We start from the raw sequence: 22,877 nt of genomic DNA, 5'->3' as shown, positions 1-22,877 counted from the left end.
ATGCTGCATATTACATATGAAAAACTGTAGATATCATTTGCCCCTCCATAGTTGTTACCTTCTTCTAGAGAGCAAATGCTTTGCTTTCAATGGGCACCTAGGCTATGGGCAGACCATCTCAATTCACAATGGGTTAAGATGATTCAAAAGTTCCCACTCTCTTTATGAAGGCTTCAGTCCTCAAAAAATCTATACTGTTTGCCTGTGTCTAGCTCATTTTATTGCTAGAGTGTTGCCCTTTATTGTCCAACTAAACGTCTGGGATATTTACTAGATCTCTTCTCCTTGGTGGACTATGAACTCCAATTTTTATTATTTCTTTCATCCTGTGAGTCTGTCAAAAGCTCAGTTCAGTTTATTGGCCTCTCAACTGCTTTTGAGATCAGTATTTCACTGCAGAGGAGACATGGTACCAATTGCCAGATATACCTCCTTCTCTAGGTCTCTATATGCCTCTGACCCATTATGAACATACATATGCACACATAGTTCAGCCTCCTTTATAGCTGTTGCTGAAGAGAAGAGTTATTTCAAATACAACTTAGCCTGTCCTTGTACCAAGTGAAACACCAGATCTCAATAATTTTTAAACATAAAAAAGTTACATTTTATTAGAAATGTACCTCATGGGTGCCTGGGTGGCTCAGTTGGTTAAGTGTCTGCCTTTGGCTCAATTCATGATCCTGGAGTTCCAGGCTCCCTGCTTGGCAGGGAGTCTGCTTTGGGCTCCCTGCATTGGGCTCCCTGCTCGGCAGGGAGTCTGCTTCTCCCTCTGTCCCTCACCCCGCTCATGCTCTTTCTCTCTCTCTTGCTCTCTCTCAAATAAAATAAAAGAGAAATGCATCTCATAATGAAAGGATTAGGGATGCTTTCAAAAATCAATTCATATATCCATGGATGAATATGACTGATCTCTAGATCTCTAGAATAAGACAAGTTCAGAATCCACTCTATTCCTATTAAGTCTAAGTGCTAAGAGAGCTGTTCACATAAATAAGTAGATGGAAATAGAAGTAGTTTGTTGTACCAATGTCATTTAATTCTTTGAATACCAAATTCACATATCATCATAAATTTTTAAATAATGTTTCAGCTGACAACTCAATTAAGTTTTTCCTAAATAATTTAAAAGCAAGCAGAAGAAAATACTTGATTTTTTTTTAAGTTTTGTTATTTTATCACTAGATGTATTCACTTCCTCAACACCTACACCAATATTTTGAACTGTCCCTTTGTTTGGTACCTAGAGGCTTTCATATATCAGAGCAATGCACCTTAGTAAGGTTCTGCATGGCTCAGGGGTATTACTTTCTTATGTAAAGTAGGGAAAGGGCATGTTTTCAGTCAAGACAATATATGCAATGCACATGAAACTTTAGGATCTTAGAATTGATTTCTTTAAAAGTAATTTTGCTCTTGTAAATTCCTGGGAACCCAGTTTGAAGACCCCTAAACTAGGGAAACCAGGCAGCAGTAGCTCTACTCTGTGGGAACTATAATGTTCAATAAAGCAGCTGGGCATAAAGTGTGGGGAGTTGGAGGTGACATATGACTGATAGTTGTATAATTTATTCTCCTCTAGGTTGTCCCACAACTGAAGCTCTGTGATCAAAGAGAGAGAAAGAACCTTCATAGCAGAGCAAATGGGGCATTATAATTTGCTCTCTACTGGGGTAATCAGAGATCCAGATGATGGAGTGAAAAGATCATATCTCAACCCATCAGAGATGCCCTGAATCCAAGTCCTGCAAACACAGTTAATTTTGATAGAAACTATATACCTCCCTGTGCCCCTGAGAAGAGATTAAACTAGTACCCAGGTGGACAGAAACTGGAACAAGTGCAATCCTTCTGTCCTGTCCATCCAGAATGGTCTTTCTTTTGTGGCACCTCAAAAGGCAGACACATTCCCCATACCTCCAATCTTATAACCCAGAATGAATAAATGACCGGCAAAGGAGAAAGCTAGCAAGAGATGACAGCCACAATGCAATGGAACATGAAATTAATGAAACTGGTGGTTTTAGAGACAGCAAGACTAATTATTCCTAAGTGAGTTGGTGTAGATACTTCATTTTGTTTTCTTTAGTCTTTATCTGATGGAAATCAGCAGACTGGTGTTGGGGGTTGTTGTGTGGATCCCACGAGATAGTTCTCCAATCAGGAGTCTGTGGGCCTTTCTGGATTAATCACAGGCCCAATCTTTGAAAGTGGGTGTGTTGCTCAACCTCTGAGTCTGCTGCCTTCAGGCCATTTCCATGGCTTCAGGGGGCGTGTGGAATCTGGTCAATGAAGGTCACTGTAGGTCACCTCAACATGAATGAAGAAAACAGGATTTCTGTATCTCTGCACAGGGATCTGTGGGGAAACAAAGGCAATGGCCTGGATCTCACAGTTTGAAAAATCAACCAGGAACTCTGGAGTAAGATTTTGGTTTCACAAACACCATGAAGGCATGTTTTGGCTTTACTCCACAACTTGTTTCCTCACTATTCCCAGGGAACTTTGAAAGGAATTGCCCTGAATTAGGGTTCATTTTTTAGGACCTCATCTTATCTCTCTCTAGAGTCCACCTTCCTGATGGATATTCCAACCTCACACTGGATGAGTATCCTCTTCTACAACCTAATAAAAATATCCTGAGTAGAAAATATAGAGTCAGAGGGAACTTAAAGGACAAAGAGGGTCACCACTAAGCCCATGCTTGATTTTTTTTTAAGATTTTATTTATTTATTTATAGGACAGAGAGAGACACAGTGAGAGAGGGAACAAAGCAGAGGAAGTGGGAGAGGGAGAAGCAGGCTTCCTGCCGAGCAGGGAGCTGATGTGGGGCTCAATCCCAGGACCCTGGGATCATGACCTGAGCCGAAGGCAGACGCTTAACGACTGAGCCACCCAGGAGCCCCATGCTTGATTTTTTTTTAAAGGCATTTCCTTTTAAAAACACTTAACTACCATCCAACAGAAACTTTTTTGAATACACCTATTTTGTCACACCAACACTTGACTGCCACGGGCCAAAATGTCAAAATAAATATGCAAATCTCCAACGTCTATAATGTGAGTGATGCTCCCATGGATGTGGCATCCTTGCACAACTCACAGCCTTCACAGCCCTTCATGAAAATCTTACATCAAACCCCTTTATTTTACAAAGAAATCAAGGGCCTCAGATGGGAGAAGTCAATGTCCCAAGGTCTCCAGGCCAGCTAGTAATCAGCTCTCCTAGAAAAGCACACTGCTTTCCTAGATGATCCTTGCTTCCTGGCAGTTCTCTCCAAGGACCACCAAGTTGAGCCCATAAAAAATCACATTTCTCCAACTTCCAAGAGCACAGGTCTCACCTTCCAAGTGCAGCTCAGCTTGCCAAATTTGACACATCTTGTAACAATAACCCCTGTGAGTTGCGTTTTATGTGATATGAGGCAGGTGTACAACTGTTGAATACATGTCTCAAGAGAGCTTATTAAAACAGCTAAGCCAATTAACTCTCTTAGAAACATGTAACCTTTTCCAAGAAAATACATCTGAGGCACAGGAGCTTGTGGGAACAGGTCCTTGGGGAAGGTGTGGACTTTGATCTCAGAGACCCTTTCCCCAGGGTTGGCCTGGCCCACAAATCTAGGAGACCTCTGGTGACAGCTCTCTTCTGATGTAGGGAGAGGGCAGTGGGTTGGCCTGAGTACAGGATGCCACTGAATACTGGTTTTGTGTGCAGGGGCAGAAGGAAGCCCAGGAGACAAATGAGATGAGAAACAACTCATCCATCAGAGCAGATTCCAAAAACTCAACTGAAAATGACTCACTGGGCATAAAAGATGACTAATGGGAAACGAAGGTGAGAAGGAATGTATGCCTAACCCAACCTGAGTCCCCGCGTTAGGAAGGCGGTGGTGAAACCACAGCAAGGCATAATGAAGCCAAAGGTGGAGCTTTAATCTCTGCATCTGTTAGTTAGCTTTAGATGGCGAAAATCTCTGGCCAGGGTCAAGGACTGCACTCCTCCCAAGTGGGACCAGGTGAGGAATGAATGACCACTCCTGGAATGACACCCCTGGATGCCCCCTCATATAAGCTATCAGCAGTGTCTCTGGGTCAGGGGCACCTGCTTCAAGATTATCTAAATCTTATGATTGATTACATGATTACAGTGACATCATGCTTCCCCCAAAGGAAGCCATCTTGGCTTCTGCACCATATGGTATTCCCATAGTCTCTTTCTCTGAGTAGGTGATTTCTTGTCATTTAGATCGCAGTACTACTTAAGATGCAAGATGCCGACAAGTCCTTTACTGCAGCTCAGCCCTGTCAGCTAGTTTGCTAGAATTCTAGCACCTATCCAGGAATCCCTCACCCCCACCAACCCCCAAATCCGAGCTGTGATTGCCAAGTCTTACAAATAAGACTCCATATAACGGGAGGAATCTTGGTCTCCCCAACCTCTGAGCTGGTTCTGAGCCTCAGGAACTAGGAACCAGGAACTAGGAACATCTGGAACCAGGACTGAGTGCTTTGTGTGGGCCCTGCAAAGTCACTTCTCTGCAATCCTTAGACAAACGGCCTGTGACCAGTCCAGTGGCCACACTGCCCAGCATTAGGTTCTCCCTCTGCATATGGCCCTGTGTATGCTAACCCTGTCCATGGTTTCTGAGACATCAAAAGACAGGCTCTGCCCTTTCTTTTTCTGATGACCCAGTGGTCAACCCCCTCTGTCTACTCCTTTCCTGGAAACACTCTCCACCCGTTCCTTACTGGCCTTATAACCCGTCCCAGAATTCTCTTAGTGATTTAAAGTAGGGCTTGTATATCACTCTATGATGTTTGCTGCAAATGTATATTTGAATTCTTGATGTGACCTTGCAGCTTTATTTTGGGCTGAGAGTAACCTGGATCAGAGGGCTCTCCCTATGTGACTTAAAGTCGGTACAAACTGAAGATCCCTTTTTAGAATCTGGGGATAAGAGGTCTATTACAGAGATTAAACATTTACTCTGGTCAGATTTTTTACATGTCTTATCTCATATCACATGCCAATAAGCCTAAGAGGTACATATGGTCATTCCTGTTGGCTAGATGATGAAACTGGAGCACAGAGAGATTAAGTGACCATCCCCAGGTCCCACAGCAAGGAAGGAGCTGAAATGGTTTAGAGCCACATTCTCGCTCTTTTCTTTAAATTTCCCTGAGGTTTCCCAAGTGCTTCAGTGAAGTGCTGGAAACACAGTAGGAAGGACGGAGGGGACAGAGCTCCCCACACACTAAGAGCTCGGGGAGGGAGTGTAAAAGTGCTGCTTCTTTGTCCCAACACAGTGAAATCTCTTTGACGAACAGCTAGCAGCTTGCCGACCCACCCGGGGAAGGCATAGAGGTGTCTAGGCCCCCCTGCCCACTTGGAGGGCTTCAGGACCAGCAAAACCTGTGGCACAGACCTAGGAGAAATGGCTGCAGGACTGTTCTCAGCCACCAAAAACTAAGATTCCAGCATTCTCTACTGAGGATTGGCTTAATACAGGAGTACCAACTTTGGGCCCCTTTCTTCACTTTGTCAGGCCCCCTCCCCCTGAATCCCAGCTCTGCTCTGGGCAGTTGGGCTGGCAAGCCTGGGAGGGACAGTGGATGCCCCAGCAGCACAAGACCCTCCCCAGCCTTGGCCGAAGCTCAGGTACCAGGGCAGGGGACCTTGCCTGGGACTTGGAGTCAGACAGCCCCAGTGGCAGCCTAGCTCACTTGCTTCCTGGCTGCATGTTCTCTCTGGAGCTTGCATTCCTCCATGGTAAAGTGGGGAGAATAGCAGTCATTTCTCATGACTGTTCTGAGGATTTGATAAAGGGATGTGTGGGAAGTGCCCAGTTTACTTTAGATGCTCAATCCACCCTTGTCTGCAGTAAGAAGGGTCCTCGCTGGGGCAGCCAAGCCTGCCCAGACAGCTTGAGGTCAGAGTTCAGTGCCCGGACTAATGCAGAAAGCAAAGGGAGATGGTGAAGCCCTGAAGAGCTTCTGAGCCTCCCACACCAGCATCAGCTCTGGGCCAGGTGGAGCTCTCGGTGGGAATTAACCTTGACCCCAAACAAGCTCTGGAGCTGGCAGAATGCCCAAATCAGCCCAGAGAGAGGCCGCTGACCTGACCCTGCAGAACAAAACTTTCTTCCTCATTGGGTTCTACCTTGAAGGCTATCATTCCTATATTAGTCGTTCCTTTAAATTAGCAGGGCACTGGGAGCTGTTAGACTAAAATACTGTCCATCATTAGCCTGAGTTGAAATTTCTTGATGGGGCCAGCTGACAGCAGGGGCACTGAGGGAATGGAAGGCAGGTGGTACATAGGACGAGTTAGGGCTCAGGGAGCTTTGTGGCTGATGTGTGGCTTAGGAGGCCAGATCAGGTGGATGGAGCACCCAGGACTTCCAAGTCCTAACGATGGCAGGAATAGGAGCCCTGAAAATCCAGTTGCCTTGTTCTGATTTGCAGTAATCCAGAGCCTTGCTCCCGGCAGGTTTGCCTCCTCATTTAGTCTAACAAATGTTGGGGTAATGTCTGTCTCTCACACTTCCTTTCTTCCTTATCTTCTTTTCCATCTTCCCCCCTTCCCTTCTGCTTTGGTCCGTTCAGGCTGCTGTAATAAAATACCATTGACTGGGTGGTTTAACCAACAAACATTTATTTCTCACAGTTCTGGGAGATGGGAAGTTCAAGATCAAGGTGCTACCAGATTTGGTGTCTGGTGAGGCAGGTCTTCCTGGTTTGCAAAGGGTCACCTTACTGTGTGGCAGAGAGAGGTCTCTAGTCTCTTCCTTTTCCTCTAAGGGCACTAATCCCAGCATGGAAGCCCTATTCGCACGACCTCATCTAAACCTAATTGCCTCCCAAAGGCCCCACACCCAAATACCACCATACTGGGGATTAGGGCTCCAAGATACAAAATTTGGGGGGGACACATTTCAGTCCCCAGCAGTGTCTGTTTCATTATTTGGAGAATCAACTGCTGGTCAGGAACACCCGTTTTGGACTTTCAGAGTGGCTAAAATTAACAAGTCAGGAAACAACAGATATTGGCGGGGATACAAAGAAAGGGGAACCCTCTGACACTGTTGGTGGGAATGCAAGCTGGTGCAGCCACTCTGGAAAACAGTATGGAGGGTCCTCAAAAAGTTGAAAATAGAGCTAACCCTATGACCCAGCAATTGCACTACTGGGTATTTACCCCAAAGATACAAATGTAGTGATCCAAGGGGGCACCTGCACCCCAGTGTTTATAGCAGCAATGTCCACAATAGCCAAACTACGGAAAGAGCCCAGATGTCCATCAACAATGAATAGATAAAGAAGATATGAGATACACACACACACACACACACACACACATGCACGCACTGAAATATTATGCAGCCATCAAAAAAATGAAATCTTGCCATTTGCAATGACGTGGATGGAACTAGAGGGTATTATGCTAAGTGAAAAAAGTCAATCAGAGAAAGACAATTATCGTATGATCTCACTGATATGAAGAATTTGAGAAACAAGACAGGATCGCAGGGAAAGGGAGGGAAAAATGAAACAAGATGAAATCGGAGAGGGAGACAAACCATAAGAGACTCTTAATCTCAGGAAACAAACTGAGGGTTGCTGGAGTGGGGGGGAGGTGGAAGGGATGGGATAGCTGGGTGATGGACACTGGAGAGGATATGTGCTATGGTGAGCGCTGTGAATTGTGTAAGACTGATGAATCACAGACCTGTACCCCTGAAACAAACAATACATTATATGTTAATTTAAAAAAATAAAAAAGAAAAAGAAAGAAAAAAAAAGATTTCTATTGGGTGAAGCCACTGAGACTTTGGGACTTATCTGTTTCTGCAATTGACATTAACTTAATAATATACCCTGCCCCCTAGAACTCAAATCCCTTTACATAGCATATAAAGATCTGGCCATTTCAAGTTTTATATCTCTTCACTCCCACCATAGTCCATAGAGCCATTGTAGCTCTGCAAAGATGACATGCCTTAGCTCGCTTTGTCTTTGAAAAGACTGCGATTCTTTCTTCTGCCTCAAATGCTCCTACTAGAAATCCGTCCCACATGCTCATCTAATACCCTGTGTGTAGTATAATCACAGCATCAGCCATGGCGGATGGTAACTGCTGACCTCTGGTCTGCTTCCTGACCCAAGGAAATATGCTTTGTTTCTCGTTAGCATGTATCAACTCTCGATGGCGTTCAAAGCAGTCACTAACCAGAAAAAGAGGTGTTGGATTTTTTTCATCATCTTTTCCTGTTTAACTGAAAACTGCCTTTGTGGGAGAAATCATGCCAAATTTTATTATTTGTATATTTTGTTTTCTTCAAAACCAATTATAGATGAAGTATAATAATCATTGTTACTATTAAAATCAAGACTCTCTTGCAATAGATAGAAATTAAAGGGTACCCTGTGCTATTAATAATAATTATTAGTCTAAATTAGAAAATGCTGAGGGGATGAAATTCCTACAAAGTTCAGAGCTTGCCAGCGATGCCCCTGATAATAAATCCAGATGCTCTTTGCAGTCCCTGTAATATCCCTCAACAGTGAGCACTGGTGATGGCCACTCCCATCTTGAAACCATTTTATTCCTTTGGTTTCTATAACAAGTGCGTGCCAACAGATTTCCACTGGAGTCACTCTCTCAGTGACACCTTTCCCTCCTCTCTCAGATGAGAGCAAGCCCCTTAGTAGAGGCCTTTATAAAGGGATATCACTGTTCTTTATTACACATTCCACAACTCTTCTGTTTGTAATCCTGCTTCTCAAGCTACTCCTTCTTTGTTTCCTTTGCAGGCTCACCTCCGTCCGACCATTCATTTCCTCAAGGCTGTGTCTGGGACCCTCTCTTCTTTTCAGGTCTGCTCCTTCCCTAGGTGAGCTTCTGACCCACACAACATCAAGGACCGCTGACGCCACCTCCACGAACTACACCTCAGTACCTCCGGCTCTCTTCTCTGAGCTCCAGACCTGCCCTGTCCACATGTCTCAGAGTCAACTCAGAGCCGACGTTCCTCTGCCCCCAAACCATTCATCTTCCAGCTTCCCCAGTTTAAGCGAAGATTCGCCACCCACACAGTTCTGTCAGCCAGAAACCAGGTGTCATGCCTGTCACTGCTCAATCCCAAATTCAATTCATCACTAGGTCCTGGCGATTTTAATTCCTAAATATGTCCCCAATGATTCCATTTCTCACCATTTGGGTTACCCTGGTCTAAGCTATTCTTACCTCCTTCCTAGATCCGTACAATAACCTTCTGACTATTCCATCCCCTCGGGGTGTCACATTCCATTCTCCATGTAGCAGCCAGAGTGGTCTTGTCAAAATGCAAGTATGACACTGCCTCCTTCCTCCTCAAAGCCTTCCTGTGACTTTTTATTCCTCTCGATAGGAATAAATTCTCCTGCTCGGCCCACAGAACCTGGCCTGGCCTCGGCTTCTCTCCATCTCATCCACACCACATGCATCCTACCTTCTTGAGCCTGCTGCTTCTCCCATCCCTTCCAGACCTTAATACTGCTGTTCCCTCAGCCTGGGTGCTCCTTACCACTGACTCCCCGACTTACCCAAGGTGTTAGTTCTTGTCATCTGATGAAACCAGATCCCTTATTAGATGATGTCATAATGCAATCTACTTTTCATTATTGTACTTTTAACAAGTGGATTTCTACATTTATTTGGGCAAGTATAAGCTTATCATCTACCTTCTCCATGGGATGGTGAGTTCCCGGAGGTAGGGGAGTTGGAGTGAAGAGAGCCTGCATCTGGTTTTGCTCATAGTTGTCTCCTAAGAGCAGATTTCAGGGCCTGGAGTCACACCCTTTTAAGATGTTTTATGAAGAAATAGATTTGCCATGACTTGTGAAGAATAGAAGTTCATCCCTGGATTTCTCTTTAAGGCTTTCTAATTACCATCATGGATGCTGCTGAGAAACTGTGAGCTCTTTTGGCCAAGATGCTAGCCTCCGAGAGGAAATTGCATGTGGTTGGGCAGCTATGAAAACTTTCCAGCACTGGAGGAATTGCTCCCGCCGGCAGTGGTCCAGATAGGCAACACCTCCTCAGTTTCTCTGCAGCAGAGGTCATTGATGCTGAGAAGTCATACAGAACGCTTTTGAAGATCATGTCTTAGAGACAACCTCCAACTGGAAATGAGAATTCATAATCTTTTTCTTGCTGACACAGACAGGAATATCAGGGATGCAGACCTGACCAAAGTTCCTGACAAACAAAGGAAATGACTCATAGTGAATTCAACCCAAAGAGTCTTAGAGAATTTTGACCCAAGCCCATTCTAGCCAGACAAGATTAATTACAGGATCTTGAGTTTCGCTTGGTACTTCCGTGATTTTTAACACATGTTTTTATCACATTAAAAAAAAATCAAATCAATTATAGATTAGATATATGTGTGTTGCTATGTCAAAGACCTTTTGCCAATCCTCATCATTGTAGTTTCTTGTATTACATGAGGACAAAATTATGAGTGTTGTATGCAAGGGTGTGTTTTTCTGCAAAGGGGATCCATAGTTTTGATGAGTTTCCTAAAGAGGTCCTGATTTACAAGTATAGGAATGAGCAAACTACATACGAGGACCTCTTTGTGTTCTAAAGTTACATACATCTTAAAGTCTAATGCTAAATTGGTGATATTATTGGAAAATTTAGTGCAACTCTGGATCCCATGCATTTGCAATGTCAAATATTTGTCTGAAAAAAGAATTTCAGTTTTTATTCAGATATTTGGAGTCCTGTTCATAGAGTCAAAGAACGGAGCCATTCATAACGTTAACTCACTCATTTGTATAATTGATGCTGGGTCCCTAATCTTCCCTGTGCCTTAGTGTATGCAACCAAGTTCAGCCCAGCTGAAGGCTGTCAGGAACCCACCACAGCAGGAAAGGGGAAGAGGCTGTGAACAATCCATATTCTCCATCAATAGCCAGTGCATGTCTCCTTACTTACGCAGATGAAATCACCTTGCTTGGTAGGAGCTCAGTTAGATACTCACCCCTAAAATCCCCACCCAGCCCACCTCTGGAATGTAGGAAAGGGAAGCAAGGTGGAAACGTGTCCTTCCCTACAAAGAAGGTGCCCTATTTATCTGAACACCTGCACAGGACAGGAAGAGGTCGGTAGAAGAGCCCAGGCCCTTCTCTAGGGCCATATGAATGGTTGCTCCCCAGTCCCCCTGAGTGTTTGGCTGTAGGGAGTTCACACTGCAAAATGCATCATAAAAGACATAGAACTCAGAGTCTTCAAACATTCCAAGGAGTTTTAACCAGAGACTCCTAAAAAGTTGCTAATCTTTATTCCTTTTTGGGATTTCACAACAGCCGTAAGAATCAACTTAAAACCACTGCCCCTGTGTGCTGTCCAAGGAGCTCAAACTTGGTTTCCACATGGTATCTGCCTTATCCTCCCATTTCCCCTCATTTTTCCTCCTCCTCCACCCTTCTCTGCTTTGGGATGCTCTTACTATGAAGTGAGTATCAGAGCCTCTTCCCTTCCCCCTCAGTAAAATTTCTTTGATCTCAAACCAGAGGGATGGAATAGGAGATAAAGTTAATGAACGACACACACTCAGCCCTTTTCCTTTGCAGAACACTGTTAGGCCCCCACCGTACAATTCCTGGATGATTTCTTTGGGCTTCCCAAAGGAATATTTGATTTAGGGCTGGGGATCATTTCCCATGGTACGCTTCTCCCTGCACAGCTCAATGGCACCATTGGGTGGGGTAATAAAGGGTCTGTTTACAATATTAAATTTCTTGAGACTTGAGGTGGGCTATTTGGGACTCTTCACCACTGACGAATTTCTCCGTCTGCTGCTTTGTCTACCTGACAGGAAAAACTTGAACTACTGCCATTTCTAAATTGCACTTCTAAATATTGACTTCACAGTGAGACTCAAAGTGTCATAACACAGCTCACTGGAGCAATGAAGATTTTCCAGGCCTCATCCAGAGGTCTGTACAATGTCCTGTGGGAAGTGGAGAAGGAAGAGGAGGATTTGAGAAGAAAAATAAAATCAAGTCATGTTTAGAAGAAATGCCACTGTACTTCACTTAATCTTGTAGAGACAAATGAACGCTCACTGGGCTGTTAGCTGTGTGGAGGGGCTGGAGGGGACCAAGGTGGAGGGAGAAAGGATAGCAGTGACCATTCATCCCTCAGCTGGCAGCCAGTAAAACTGGGGTGGGCAAGAGCACTCCTGGTTGGGTCAGGGGGCAGGGGCTTCAGAGACACTTAGCTCTTGGAGAGCCTTTATTTGGGTATCCAGCCTAGAAGGTCCTAGAAGGACTGAACAGTGTCTAAGAAGAGACTATTCATCCGATTTCTATCAAGACTTCAACACAGCCAGATCTTGAGCTCATCTTCATTTAGGTTGCTGAGGAAATCCCAGGAGACTTTCTTTTCAGCTTCTTTCCTCCCAATAGTTAACACTATAAACTGATCATAAGGCATATTTGTCACATCACATTAGCTGTTAAACTGTGAATCAAAAGAAGCGATTGGACCTTTCTTGCCCTTAAGGAGCTGTTTTGGAGGAGAACATGATATTTTACATGCAAATTAGCTTTGAGATTTTTTTTTTTTAGATACTCAGAGATATGTAACTTCAAGTTGTTTATTATCCTGAAGGAGCCAGATCCTCCAGGAGGAGATACAGAATAACGATCTATAATGCTGCAGAGAGAGGTCTAAAATAGGGCAGCTGTCTCCCTTCAGGACCACTCCCTACCTTCATGCACAATGGCACCCACTGCTATCTGAAAGGCCACTGGCAGGAGATCATGTGTAGAGGAGGCAGCACGTGGGGAGCTGGGGAGAGATGATGGGGGATATGTACTCTTTGGAGCATGAAAAACTCAAGTTCCAAGACAGGAAGTTAAATTAACCAGCTACCATGGAAGATGGCCCTTACAGCACTGGGGTAACAGGCATCTTGATGGTCCTTAGACTTGTCTAAGGTGGTCCCTAAGGCAGCATGCCCAATCTGTTCCTTCTCCTAGGCCCTGGCATGTGGGCCTTGTATTTGTTCATAATGATTTCTGAGAATGACCTCAAGGTGCATCTTTTGGCTTGAGACCTCCTCACACTGGGCTGAACCATGAGCCTGGCTCCTCCAGCAAGTCTGATTAGCTTGTCTGGTGCACTGGCTTTTCTTAATTTCATGTCCAATTCTGAAAAGTTGAGTCTCCATTTAAGGTAATGAAGTCCCCTTAAAGCCTTCCCTTGCTTGAAAGCTTCTTCTCATGTCAGCTGAGGTAGCTTCTATGGACCGAATCCCAAGTCTTCTGAAGAAACTCCAGTGCTCTCCCTGAAATTCTATCTGCCAGCAGAGCCAGCGTGTGTCTAATTGTTCTTATGCCCAGTTTCTAATTTATGCAGCCTGCTCTGGCCTTCATGGGCTCACCTATGGATGCTAGTCTCTGCTCTGTGGCAGTTTTCCGGGCACTTACCCCAGCATGGCTGTGAGTCTGTTTTCCACGGTCTCCATCTGTCTGTGTTCCATGCTCCTCCAAGAATTGGCACAGCCTTGAGTGCCCTAAGCAGCTGTCCACGTGACCACCTCCAACCAGCATCTTCTAAACTCCTGCTGAAGGCCCACGCCCTCAGTGTGGGCCATCTGTGATTCAGCCTCAGCTTACTCATCCTTCTCTCTGTTCTTCCCAACCCCCACCTACCACCTTCCCCACCACCCACCGTGCTCTCACAGTTTTATCAGGCTACTGCTGCCCTCCAACTGAGGCCAGTGAACTCCCCCAGCGGCCTCTCCCCATTAATCCCTTCATTTCTTCCAGGCCTCCCCTGACATCTTTTTCCATTGTGGCACTCAGCAGTATTACACCATTAAGAATTTGGAAAAAAGTGTCCACAGCCATGTACATCGGGAAGTCAAATCACCCACTTACCTAAAGAATGAATCCCAATGGGAACCAATGGGAAGACAACTGTAAGTTGATTATATTGTTATCACTGAATCCTCTCATCCTTAGTGCAAGATTTTTGACTGCCAAGACGAGAGTATTCTGAAGACTTCTCACAACAGCCAGGGTAGTTTGCATGATGACTTACCTCATTGCAGTAAGTAAAGTAATTTAGTTCCTCATTGGTCTATGACGTACAGGAGGAATATTAATACAAAGAGACCTCATTTAATGCAGTACCAAAAAGTTGTAAGTGCTTTAAATTGTCTTTTCAACATTACAGGGGAGATCAAAACCTATAGAAACAGTATGCCAAATTCTTTTGTAAAGCAGAGAAGCAACACATAATTTATCTCTTTTGGATATCCAAAATTTTGCACATGAAAAAGCATGATCTACTACAGCAACATTGCTGAACCAAGGAAATCAGGAAATTGCATTGTGTCTGGTCTGATGTTAGAGAGCTCAAAACAAAAGTTTAAAAATCATGCCCATAAGACATATTTCTTGTAAAGATCCCATTTTCCAAACTCTGACTTGGTCTTCGAACATGACAACCACATCATTTGTCTTCAGAGACTCCACAGTGTTGGAGATTTGGAAGGCTGGAGGGACCTGGATGTCAACACACTCACCTGGCCAGTAGTACATGTAGACCTTCCTTTTGGCCTTGGTCAGAGTGACCCACAGAGGTTCTGATCCATTCCACCAGAGAGGCATCAGGCTGTCTTTGTTGACACCAATGTCAAATGACTTGTTGGTGGTGGGGTCCCACATGTAGTTCCCAATCATCTGATGGACCTCACAATGGCGACCTACATTAATGAGAACACAAGGCCGTCAGTTTATTGTTCTGGTCTTTTTATATTTCATCTTTTTATAAAAGCCATTTTCTCTTGTTTATAAAAGCCATTCATGCACAGTTAGGAAGTACAGAACAGCACAAAGATTTACTTTTGATTTTTTTTTAAATCATGGCTGTTTCTTCTCTCTTAGATTTTACCACAAAGACAATCAAATGAGAAGTCTAATAATTGATTGAGGATGGGGTCATTTTGTGTGAAGTTAATTCGCCAACCTATTTTAAGTTATACTGAGGACGTGCACAAAATTCGACCCATTGTTCATGGCTCGAAATCTAAATATGAATCAATATGGAAATTGTAGTTTCCCATGGGGCTTGGATTGGATCTTCACCCCAGAGCACCTCTTTGGAATCTCCTCCCACAAAGTCACGAATCTAGATGCTGTGGAGTTTATTCCCTTGCTTTCCTGAATAAGAGGAGTTATGGCTTCAGCGCAGAACAATGATAGAATCTACGACATTTGTAACAGGATGGTGAGAAATAGATTCGACTTTGAAAAACAAAGCAAGAAAACAGCCCTCCAAATGGAGTGTTACATAGAAATGAGGATTGCTTCTGTTGGGCACAGCTTAGTCCCAGAAGAGAAGCCAGAAGTGAAAGACGCAAGCGCTTGGACTCTTTTGAAACGTTAGGCTTAAATTATTTATTTTGGAGCAATCTGCTACATCTTTAAAGTAAAAATAACACAAACATTGGCAAGTGCATCAAAAATTGCTGCAATTTTCGTGAGCGTCATTTGGCATCAGGATGAAACATGCTTCACTGAGCTCACTAACTATGCTTAATCAAAGTGGCTTTTTTTTTGTTTGTTTGCTGTTGTTCTTTCTTCTTGAGCACCTCTACCCAACCCCAACACGCACAACAAGTTTATTTTTAAACAAAAACAAAGAGAAACCATAAAAAATACATTTTTGAAAATTTGGAGACCCAAAATATTATAAAGGAAAAACCTTTTATTTCATCCAGAAACCCAGGCCTTCTACAAATCATGCAAGCCCAGAGATCCAACCAAAATGGTTTTTACCCAAGAATGCAGAGTTAGTTTTTTGACCCTGACTAAAGCTTTCACATGTGGACTGATAAAATTAAAAAATAAAATAAAATAAAAACTTTGAGCAATTTCTCCAATGGTTAAGGAATTTAGTTATATTTATTCCTTCAACTAGCATGTATTCAGTGCTCCTATGGGCTCTACATGGTGATAGGCATAGATATTCAAAATAAATAGGGCGCCTGGGTGGCTCAGTTGGTTAAGCGACTGCCTTCGGCTCAGGTCATGATCCTGGAGTCCCGGGATTGAGTCCCGCATCGGGCTCCCTGCTCGGCAGGGAGTCTGCTTCTCCCTCTGACCCTCCTCCCTCTCATGCTCTCTGTATCTCATTCTCTCTGTCCCAAATAAATAAATAAAATCTTAAAAATAAATAAATAAATAAATAAATAAATAAATAAATGTGGTCCCCATCCTCAAGTGCCTTATAATGTAATACTCAACAGAGGTTCTTCTGCATAAAAGAGACAGGCTTCCTTGGGCTGGGGCTGAGAAGCGGACCAGGTTGACACCTTAGCTTGAGACTTGGAAGGATTCTCACCCACTTTTTTGAGGATAATTTCTAGTATGTTCTAACTCCTTAAAAGTAGGGGCATACTTCTTATTGGTTGATTATGGTTTTTTTAGCATATCAAAGTTTAATAATATCAAGGTGAACCCTTTCTTGAGTAAAATTTCTTACCTGCTTTCTTTACTCAAAATACTGCATCCTGTATCTAAAACATTTTTTTTAAGATTTTATTTATTTACTTGACAGAGCGAGAGAGCACAAGCAGAGGGAGTGGCAGGCAGAGGCAGAGGGAGAAGCATGCTCCCTGCTGAGCAGGGAGCCCGATGCAGGGCTCTATCCCAGGACCCCGGGATCATGACCTGAGGCGAAGGCAGTTACTTAACCAACTGAGCTACCCAGGCACCCCTAAAACATTCTTTATTAGCCTACTAATGTTCACCTTTTTCACAAGGCAAGATAATCATGGTGATATTCATTGGGAAATGTGTCCTTTTCAGTCTTTCCCTGTAGATGTTCTCTAAAGTCCTCCTAAGGACAGAGGAATCTTATCTGAAGCTGGTATCACAGACTCTGGGCAAGGGTGCAAAACTGGAAAGGGGTGTGGAAAGCATTACCAAAGTCAGTAAACCAAGAAGTTTCTAGATGAATCACAGGAAAGGGCTAGAAGGGCTAGGATAATGGGGAGAGATACCAAGTGGGGAGGGGGTATAGGAATCTCTGTTTTTATCTGAAACTGCTTTGACTATTTTAGAAGAAATGCCTGAAAGCCAAATCTAAGCAGGGACCTCATATGATTCAGTTTCCACAAGGTGCTACTTTCAAAGAAGAATGAAGCAACTGAAAATAATTTTTAAAGTACTTACAAATTGTATATCTCAGAAATCCTACAATATCATTTGATAAAATGTTTTTCTTCTTTTCAACACTCACACTCAACCATCTAGACTCTTAAGGGTGCAAACTCTCTCACCCTCTTTTGTTCTGTAGCTAAAAATTTATAAGGAGACTCCTGTGGATTGTAGGGCTGTCTTATGACTGGATTGTGGGAGGTGTGTTTGTGAGAGAGAGACAGAGACAGAGAGAGAGAGAACATTCTTCCAGAGAATTTTTGTTAAATTAAATTCTCCATCTCTTACACATTTTTTTTTTTTTTTTGGAAATATCCATCGGGCCTCACTGAGGAGAGACAGGATCTATGTGTGCAGTTAACACACAGTTCTGGCATATTTTAAAATTTCAAATAATGAAATCTTGTTTCCTGTGGTTATCTGAATCCCTTAGCTTTTTTCATGATGGATCTTCTCTCCTCCTCATTATGTAAGATGTAGCATTAGCCTTGATACTCCCTTTACACATTAATCGAATCCGTGGTGCCCACTGACTCAAGTGAGCTCTGATAACTTTAATTATGACTTTTTTTAGGGAAGGTCTTTAAGACAAGGACCCCAAGGTGGCTTTGGTTTCTGCTCCCATCTAGCACACCGATTGGTCTAGGCTGGCCCAGAGTGGCTCATCCATTCTAAAGGAATCTCAGACGTAAGGAGGTCAACACTTCTCCAAAGGCTAGAAGTGATAGCCTGGAACAGAGAGGTTCCTGCTTACTTCCTGTGAGTGAATGGTATGTTCACATTTATTAAAGAAGGTCCCGGGACCAGTAGTTCTCTCTGTGCGAGTTATAGGGTTTCCAAGTGTAGACTGGAGCTCTTTCAACAAGGCTAACCTCAGACCCCTGTTTAGAAAGTAGGTTTTATTCTTTTGGTAGATTGGGGCCTTGAGTTAAAATGGGAGGGTGTATTCTTCAAAGACTTAATCATAGATGCTGTGCTAGTCCCCAGGGGCATCCCTTTGTTCTGGGAAGCATTGCCTTTCATGGAAGCCAGCAAGAGGATGTATGTTCCCTATCTCATGTCTGCTCTGAGTCTTCTCTCCCAGATGAGCTGATTTCTTTCCATGAATATATTAAGGCTGGCAGTCTGTGCTTATAACAGTCTGAGTCCGCTCTTACTCAAGCTGGTTTCCTTACCTACCCTGTCTCTCTCTTGTTCTTTCATTTTTATTGCCTGGGCAAATGCTATGGCTGTAAAAACAGAACAGAACAAAACACAATGTACTGGGTTCTGCAGCCCACAAGCTCTCATCTCCATATTTCTGCCTGACCCATACCTATTTTTATACATCTGCAACTCTTCTTGATTTTCCTCTGGTTTGGGCTTTACAAACAGAGCTTTGTTCTAATTTTGATTATTTGGACCCTTTCCTCAAGAGTTCAACAGGAACTTTCCTGACATGGACACAAACCACAAATCTCAGGTGGTTTTCAGGTATGGTGTAAAGGTCTATTTTTGTTCATCTCCTCCTCCACATGACAGCCAGTTGGGGCTTTAAAACTTGTTCCAGAAGGTGTAGTACTCACTCTGAAAATGGGGACAGCTCCTGGTACAAAAATTTCCAAACACAGTTGGATGTTTTTCTCTTTTTTCCTCCCGTAGAGTTTATAAACTTGTTAACACAGAATGTGGCAATCAACCTGATACTTGGAAGGACTTGTGGACTTTTTTTTAAAGTGAGTTTCAGAGGTAGAATTTAGTGATTCATCAGTTGCATAGAACACCCAATGCTGAGTCCATCAAGAGCCCACTATGTGACTTGGGGACTTTTGAAGCCCATCCATAGATGCCTAAGTTTAAAAGCTGTTGCACTGGACTGGGAGCTGCTAATAGCTACTCGGGCCAGTGACAAGTGCAGGGGCTACTGCCTGCCTTTCTCAGAGGATGCTCGTGGAATAGTTTCTACACTTAGAACTACTGTATGAAAGGATCAGGAAAAGAAACCTTCATTCTTTATTCCCCAAAGTCTTTGTCACGTGTGTTCTGATGTAATGACCATCACCAAAAGTTTCTTAGCAAATACCCATAATCCTCTGCATCTGCTATATGTTTCCAAACATTTCAGAAATGGCTGGCTTTCACATCAAATGAGATGACTTCAGATCTGTCTGTTTTATCTATAACTGATGGACATCTATAAGGTTGTTGCTACTTAGTCTTCAATTGGTCTTAATTTTTTCTCATTATTTTCAAACAATAAATGTTAATTCCTTTTATAGTTCCTATTTCATTTATTCTTTTTTGTTTTTCATTCACTCAGCGTGTGTTTATCAAATGTCTACATGCCAGGCATTTAAAGATCACAAGCTATGATCCCTGTCTTTGAAGTGCTCATAGCTTGGTAGGGGCAACATTGTAGTATAATGGTTAAGGGTGAAGGTCTTGGAGACAGATGGCATAGATGTAAATCCAAGCTCTACTATTTATTATCTGCATGACCTTGGACAAGTGGCTTAGACTCTCTGAAGCATCAATTTTCTCATCAAAGTAATGAGGATGGTGATAATTATTGTGATATATACATATAGATATGCAGTTCTCCCTTTGCATGGTAGTGTAGGACCATAAAAATGACCATGCACAAAAATAAAGAGAAATAAAACCAAGTATATCACTAAAGAAAGTCAACAAACCCTGAGAGAAGAGAGGAAGAGAAGAAAGGAACAGAGAATAACTACAGAAACAACCATAAAACAAGTAACAAGGTGGTAGTAAGTACATACCTATCAATAATTACTTTGAATGTAAATGTACTAAATGCTCCAATCAAAAGACATGGGGTGACCAAATGGATAAAAAAGCAAGACCCATCTCTTTGCTGCCTACAAGATACCCATTTCACACCTAAAGACACAGATTGAAAGTGAAAGTGATGGAAACGCATTTATCATGCAAATGGAAGTAAAAAGAAAGCTGAGGCAGCAATACTTACCTCAGACAAAATAGACTTTAAAACAAGGACTGTAACAAGAGACAAAGAAGGACACTATATAATCATAAAGGGAACAAGAAGATATAACAATTGTAAATATTTATGCATCTAACAGGGGAGCACCCAAATACATAAAGCAACTTAATAACAAACATAGAGAAAGTAATTGACAGTAATACAATAATAGTAGGGGACTTTAACACCCCACTTACATCAACAGATAGATCGTCCAAACAGAAAATCAACAAGGAAACAGTGGCTTTGAATGACATATTGGACCAGATGGATCTAACAGATATATTCAGAACATTCCATCATAAAACAGAAGAAAACACATTCTTTTCAAGTGCATATGGAACATTCTCCAGAATAGATCCCATATTAGGCTACAAAACAAGTCTCAACAAATTGAAAAAAAATCAAAGTCATACTATGAATCTTTTCCAACCACAATGCTATGAAACTAGAAATCAACAACAAGAAAAAATCTGTAAAGACCACAAATACATGGAAGTTAAATAACATGCTACTAAACAATGAATGGGTCAACCAAGAAATCAAAAAGGAAATTTAAAAAAATACATGGAGACAAATGAAAATGAAAATGCGTGATCCAAACTCTTTGGGATGCAGCAAAAGCTATTCCAAGGGGGAAGCTTATAGCACTACAGGCCTACCTCAAGAACAAGAAAAATCTCAAACAACCTAATCTTACACCTAAAGGAGTTAGAAAAAGAACAAACAAAATACAAATCCAGTAGAAGGAAGAAAATAATAAAGATTACAACAGAAATAGATGAAATAGAAACTAAAAAGCCAATAGAATGGATCGATGAAACCAGGAGCTGGTTCTTTAAAAAGATCAACAAAATTGATAAACCTTTAGCCATACTCATCAAAAAAAGCAGGGGGAGGGGACTCAAATAAACAAAATCAGAAATGAAAGAGGAGAAATAACCCACACCACAGATATATAAAGGATTGTAAGAGAATATCCTGAAAAATTTTATTCCAACAAATTGGACAATCTAAAAGAAATGGATAATTCCTAGAAACATATAACCTCCGAAAACTGAATCAAGAAGAAATTGAACATTTGAACAGACAAATTACCAGCAATGAAATTGAATCACTCCCAACAAACAAAAGTCCTAGACCAGACAGCTTCACAGATGAATTCTACTAAACATTTAAAGAAGAGTTAATAATACCTATTATTCTCAAACTATTCCAAAAAATAGAAGAGGAAGAAAACTTTCTAAATTCATTCTATGAGGCCAGCATTACTCTGATACCGAAACCAGATAAAGACACTACCAAAAAAAGAGAACTACAGGCCAATATCTCTGATGAACATAGATGCAAAAATCCTCAACAAAATATTAACAAACTGAATCCAACAATACATTAAAAAGATCATTCACCACTATCAAGTTGAATTTCTTCCCAGGATACAAGGGGTGGTCCAATATTTGCAAATCAATCAACCTGATACATCCCATTAATAGAAGAAAGGATAAGAACCATATGATCCTTTCAATAGGTGCAGAATAAGCATTTGACAAAGTAAAACATCCATTCATGATAAAAACCCTCAACAAAGTAGGTTTGGAGGGAACATACCTCAACATAATAAAGGTCATATATGAAAAAGCCACAGCTAACATCATACTCATTGGTAAAACACTGAGAACTTTTCCTCTAAGTTCGGGAACAAGACAAGAATGTCCATTCTCATCACTTTTATTCAACATAATACTAGAAACCCTAACCACAACAATCAGACAACGAGAAGAAATAAAAGGCGTCCAAATTGGTAAGAAAGGGGCACCTGGGTGGCTCAGTCAGTTAAGCATCTGCCTTCAGCTCAGGCCATGATCCTGGAGTCCCAGGATTGAGCCCCACATCAGGCTCTCTTCTCAGCAGAGAGTCTGCTTCTCCCTCTGCCTCTCCGCCCCCTCCTGTTCTCTCGCTAGCTTGCTCACTCTCTTAAATAAATAAATAAATAAATAAATAAATAAATAAATAAATAAATAAATAAATAAAATCTTTAAAAAAAACCAAACTGGTAAGGAAGAAATAAAACTTTCACTATTTGCAGAAGACAGGATACTATATATAACAAAACCCCTAAAGACTCCACCAAGAAACTATTAGAACTGATAAATGAATTCAGTAAGGTCACAGGATACAAAATCAATATACAGAAATCCATTGCATTTCTATACACCAATAATGAAGTAGCAGAAAGAGGAGTTAAGAAAATAATCCCATTTATAATTGCACTAAAAATAATAAAATACCTAGGAATAAACTTAACCAAGGAGGTGTGAGAACTATAAAAAAGTGATGAAAGAAATTGAAGACAACACAAACAAATGGAAAGATATCCCATGCTCATGGATTGGAAGGACAAATATTATTAAAATGTCCATAGTACCCAAAGCAATCTAAATATTTAATGCAATCCCTATTAAAATACCAACAGCATTTCTCACAGAACTGGCACAAACAATCCTAAGATTTGTATGGAACCACAAAAAGACCCTGAATAACCAAAGCAATCTTGAAAAAGAGAACAAATCTGGAGGGCTCACATTCCCAGATTTCAAGATATACTACAAAGCTGAGTAATCAAGACAGTATGGTACTGGCACAAAAACAGACATATAGATC

The 22,877-nt window shown here is 42.1% G+C and overlaps 1 protein-coding gene across 1 annotated transcript in view; it reads right to left on the bottom strand.

Annotated features, from left to right (window-relative positions):
- The window catches only part of ENPP6 (ectonucleotide pyrophosphatase/phosphodiesterase 6), a 112,893-nt gene that overhangs the window by 46,210 nt on the left and 43,806 nt on the right, over positions 1-22,877 (bottom strand). The window contains exon 2 of the mRNA XM_045879628.3: positions 14,593-14,772. Coding sequence (XP_045735584.1) covers positions 14,593-14,772 — 180 coding nt within the window. The remainder of the gene's footprint in view (positions 1-14,592; positions 14,773-22,877) is intronic.

The sequence above is a fragment of the Mirounga angustirostris genome, unplaced genomic scaffold (assembly GCF_029215605.1).
Source record: "Mirounga angustirostris isolate CCGP_5_RB_7025 unplaced genomic scaffold, mMirAng1.0.hap1 SCAF_2, whole genome shotgun sequence".
Classification (NCBI taxonomy): domain Eukaryota; kingdom Metazoa; phylum Chordata; class Mammalia; order Carnivora; family Phocidae; genus Mirounga; species Mirounga angustirostris.
Note: the sequence above shows the minus strand (reverse complement) of the source record. Positions and strands in the feature narration are given on the sequence as shown.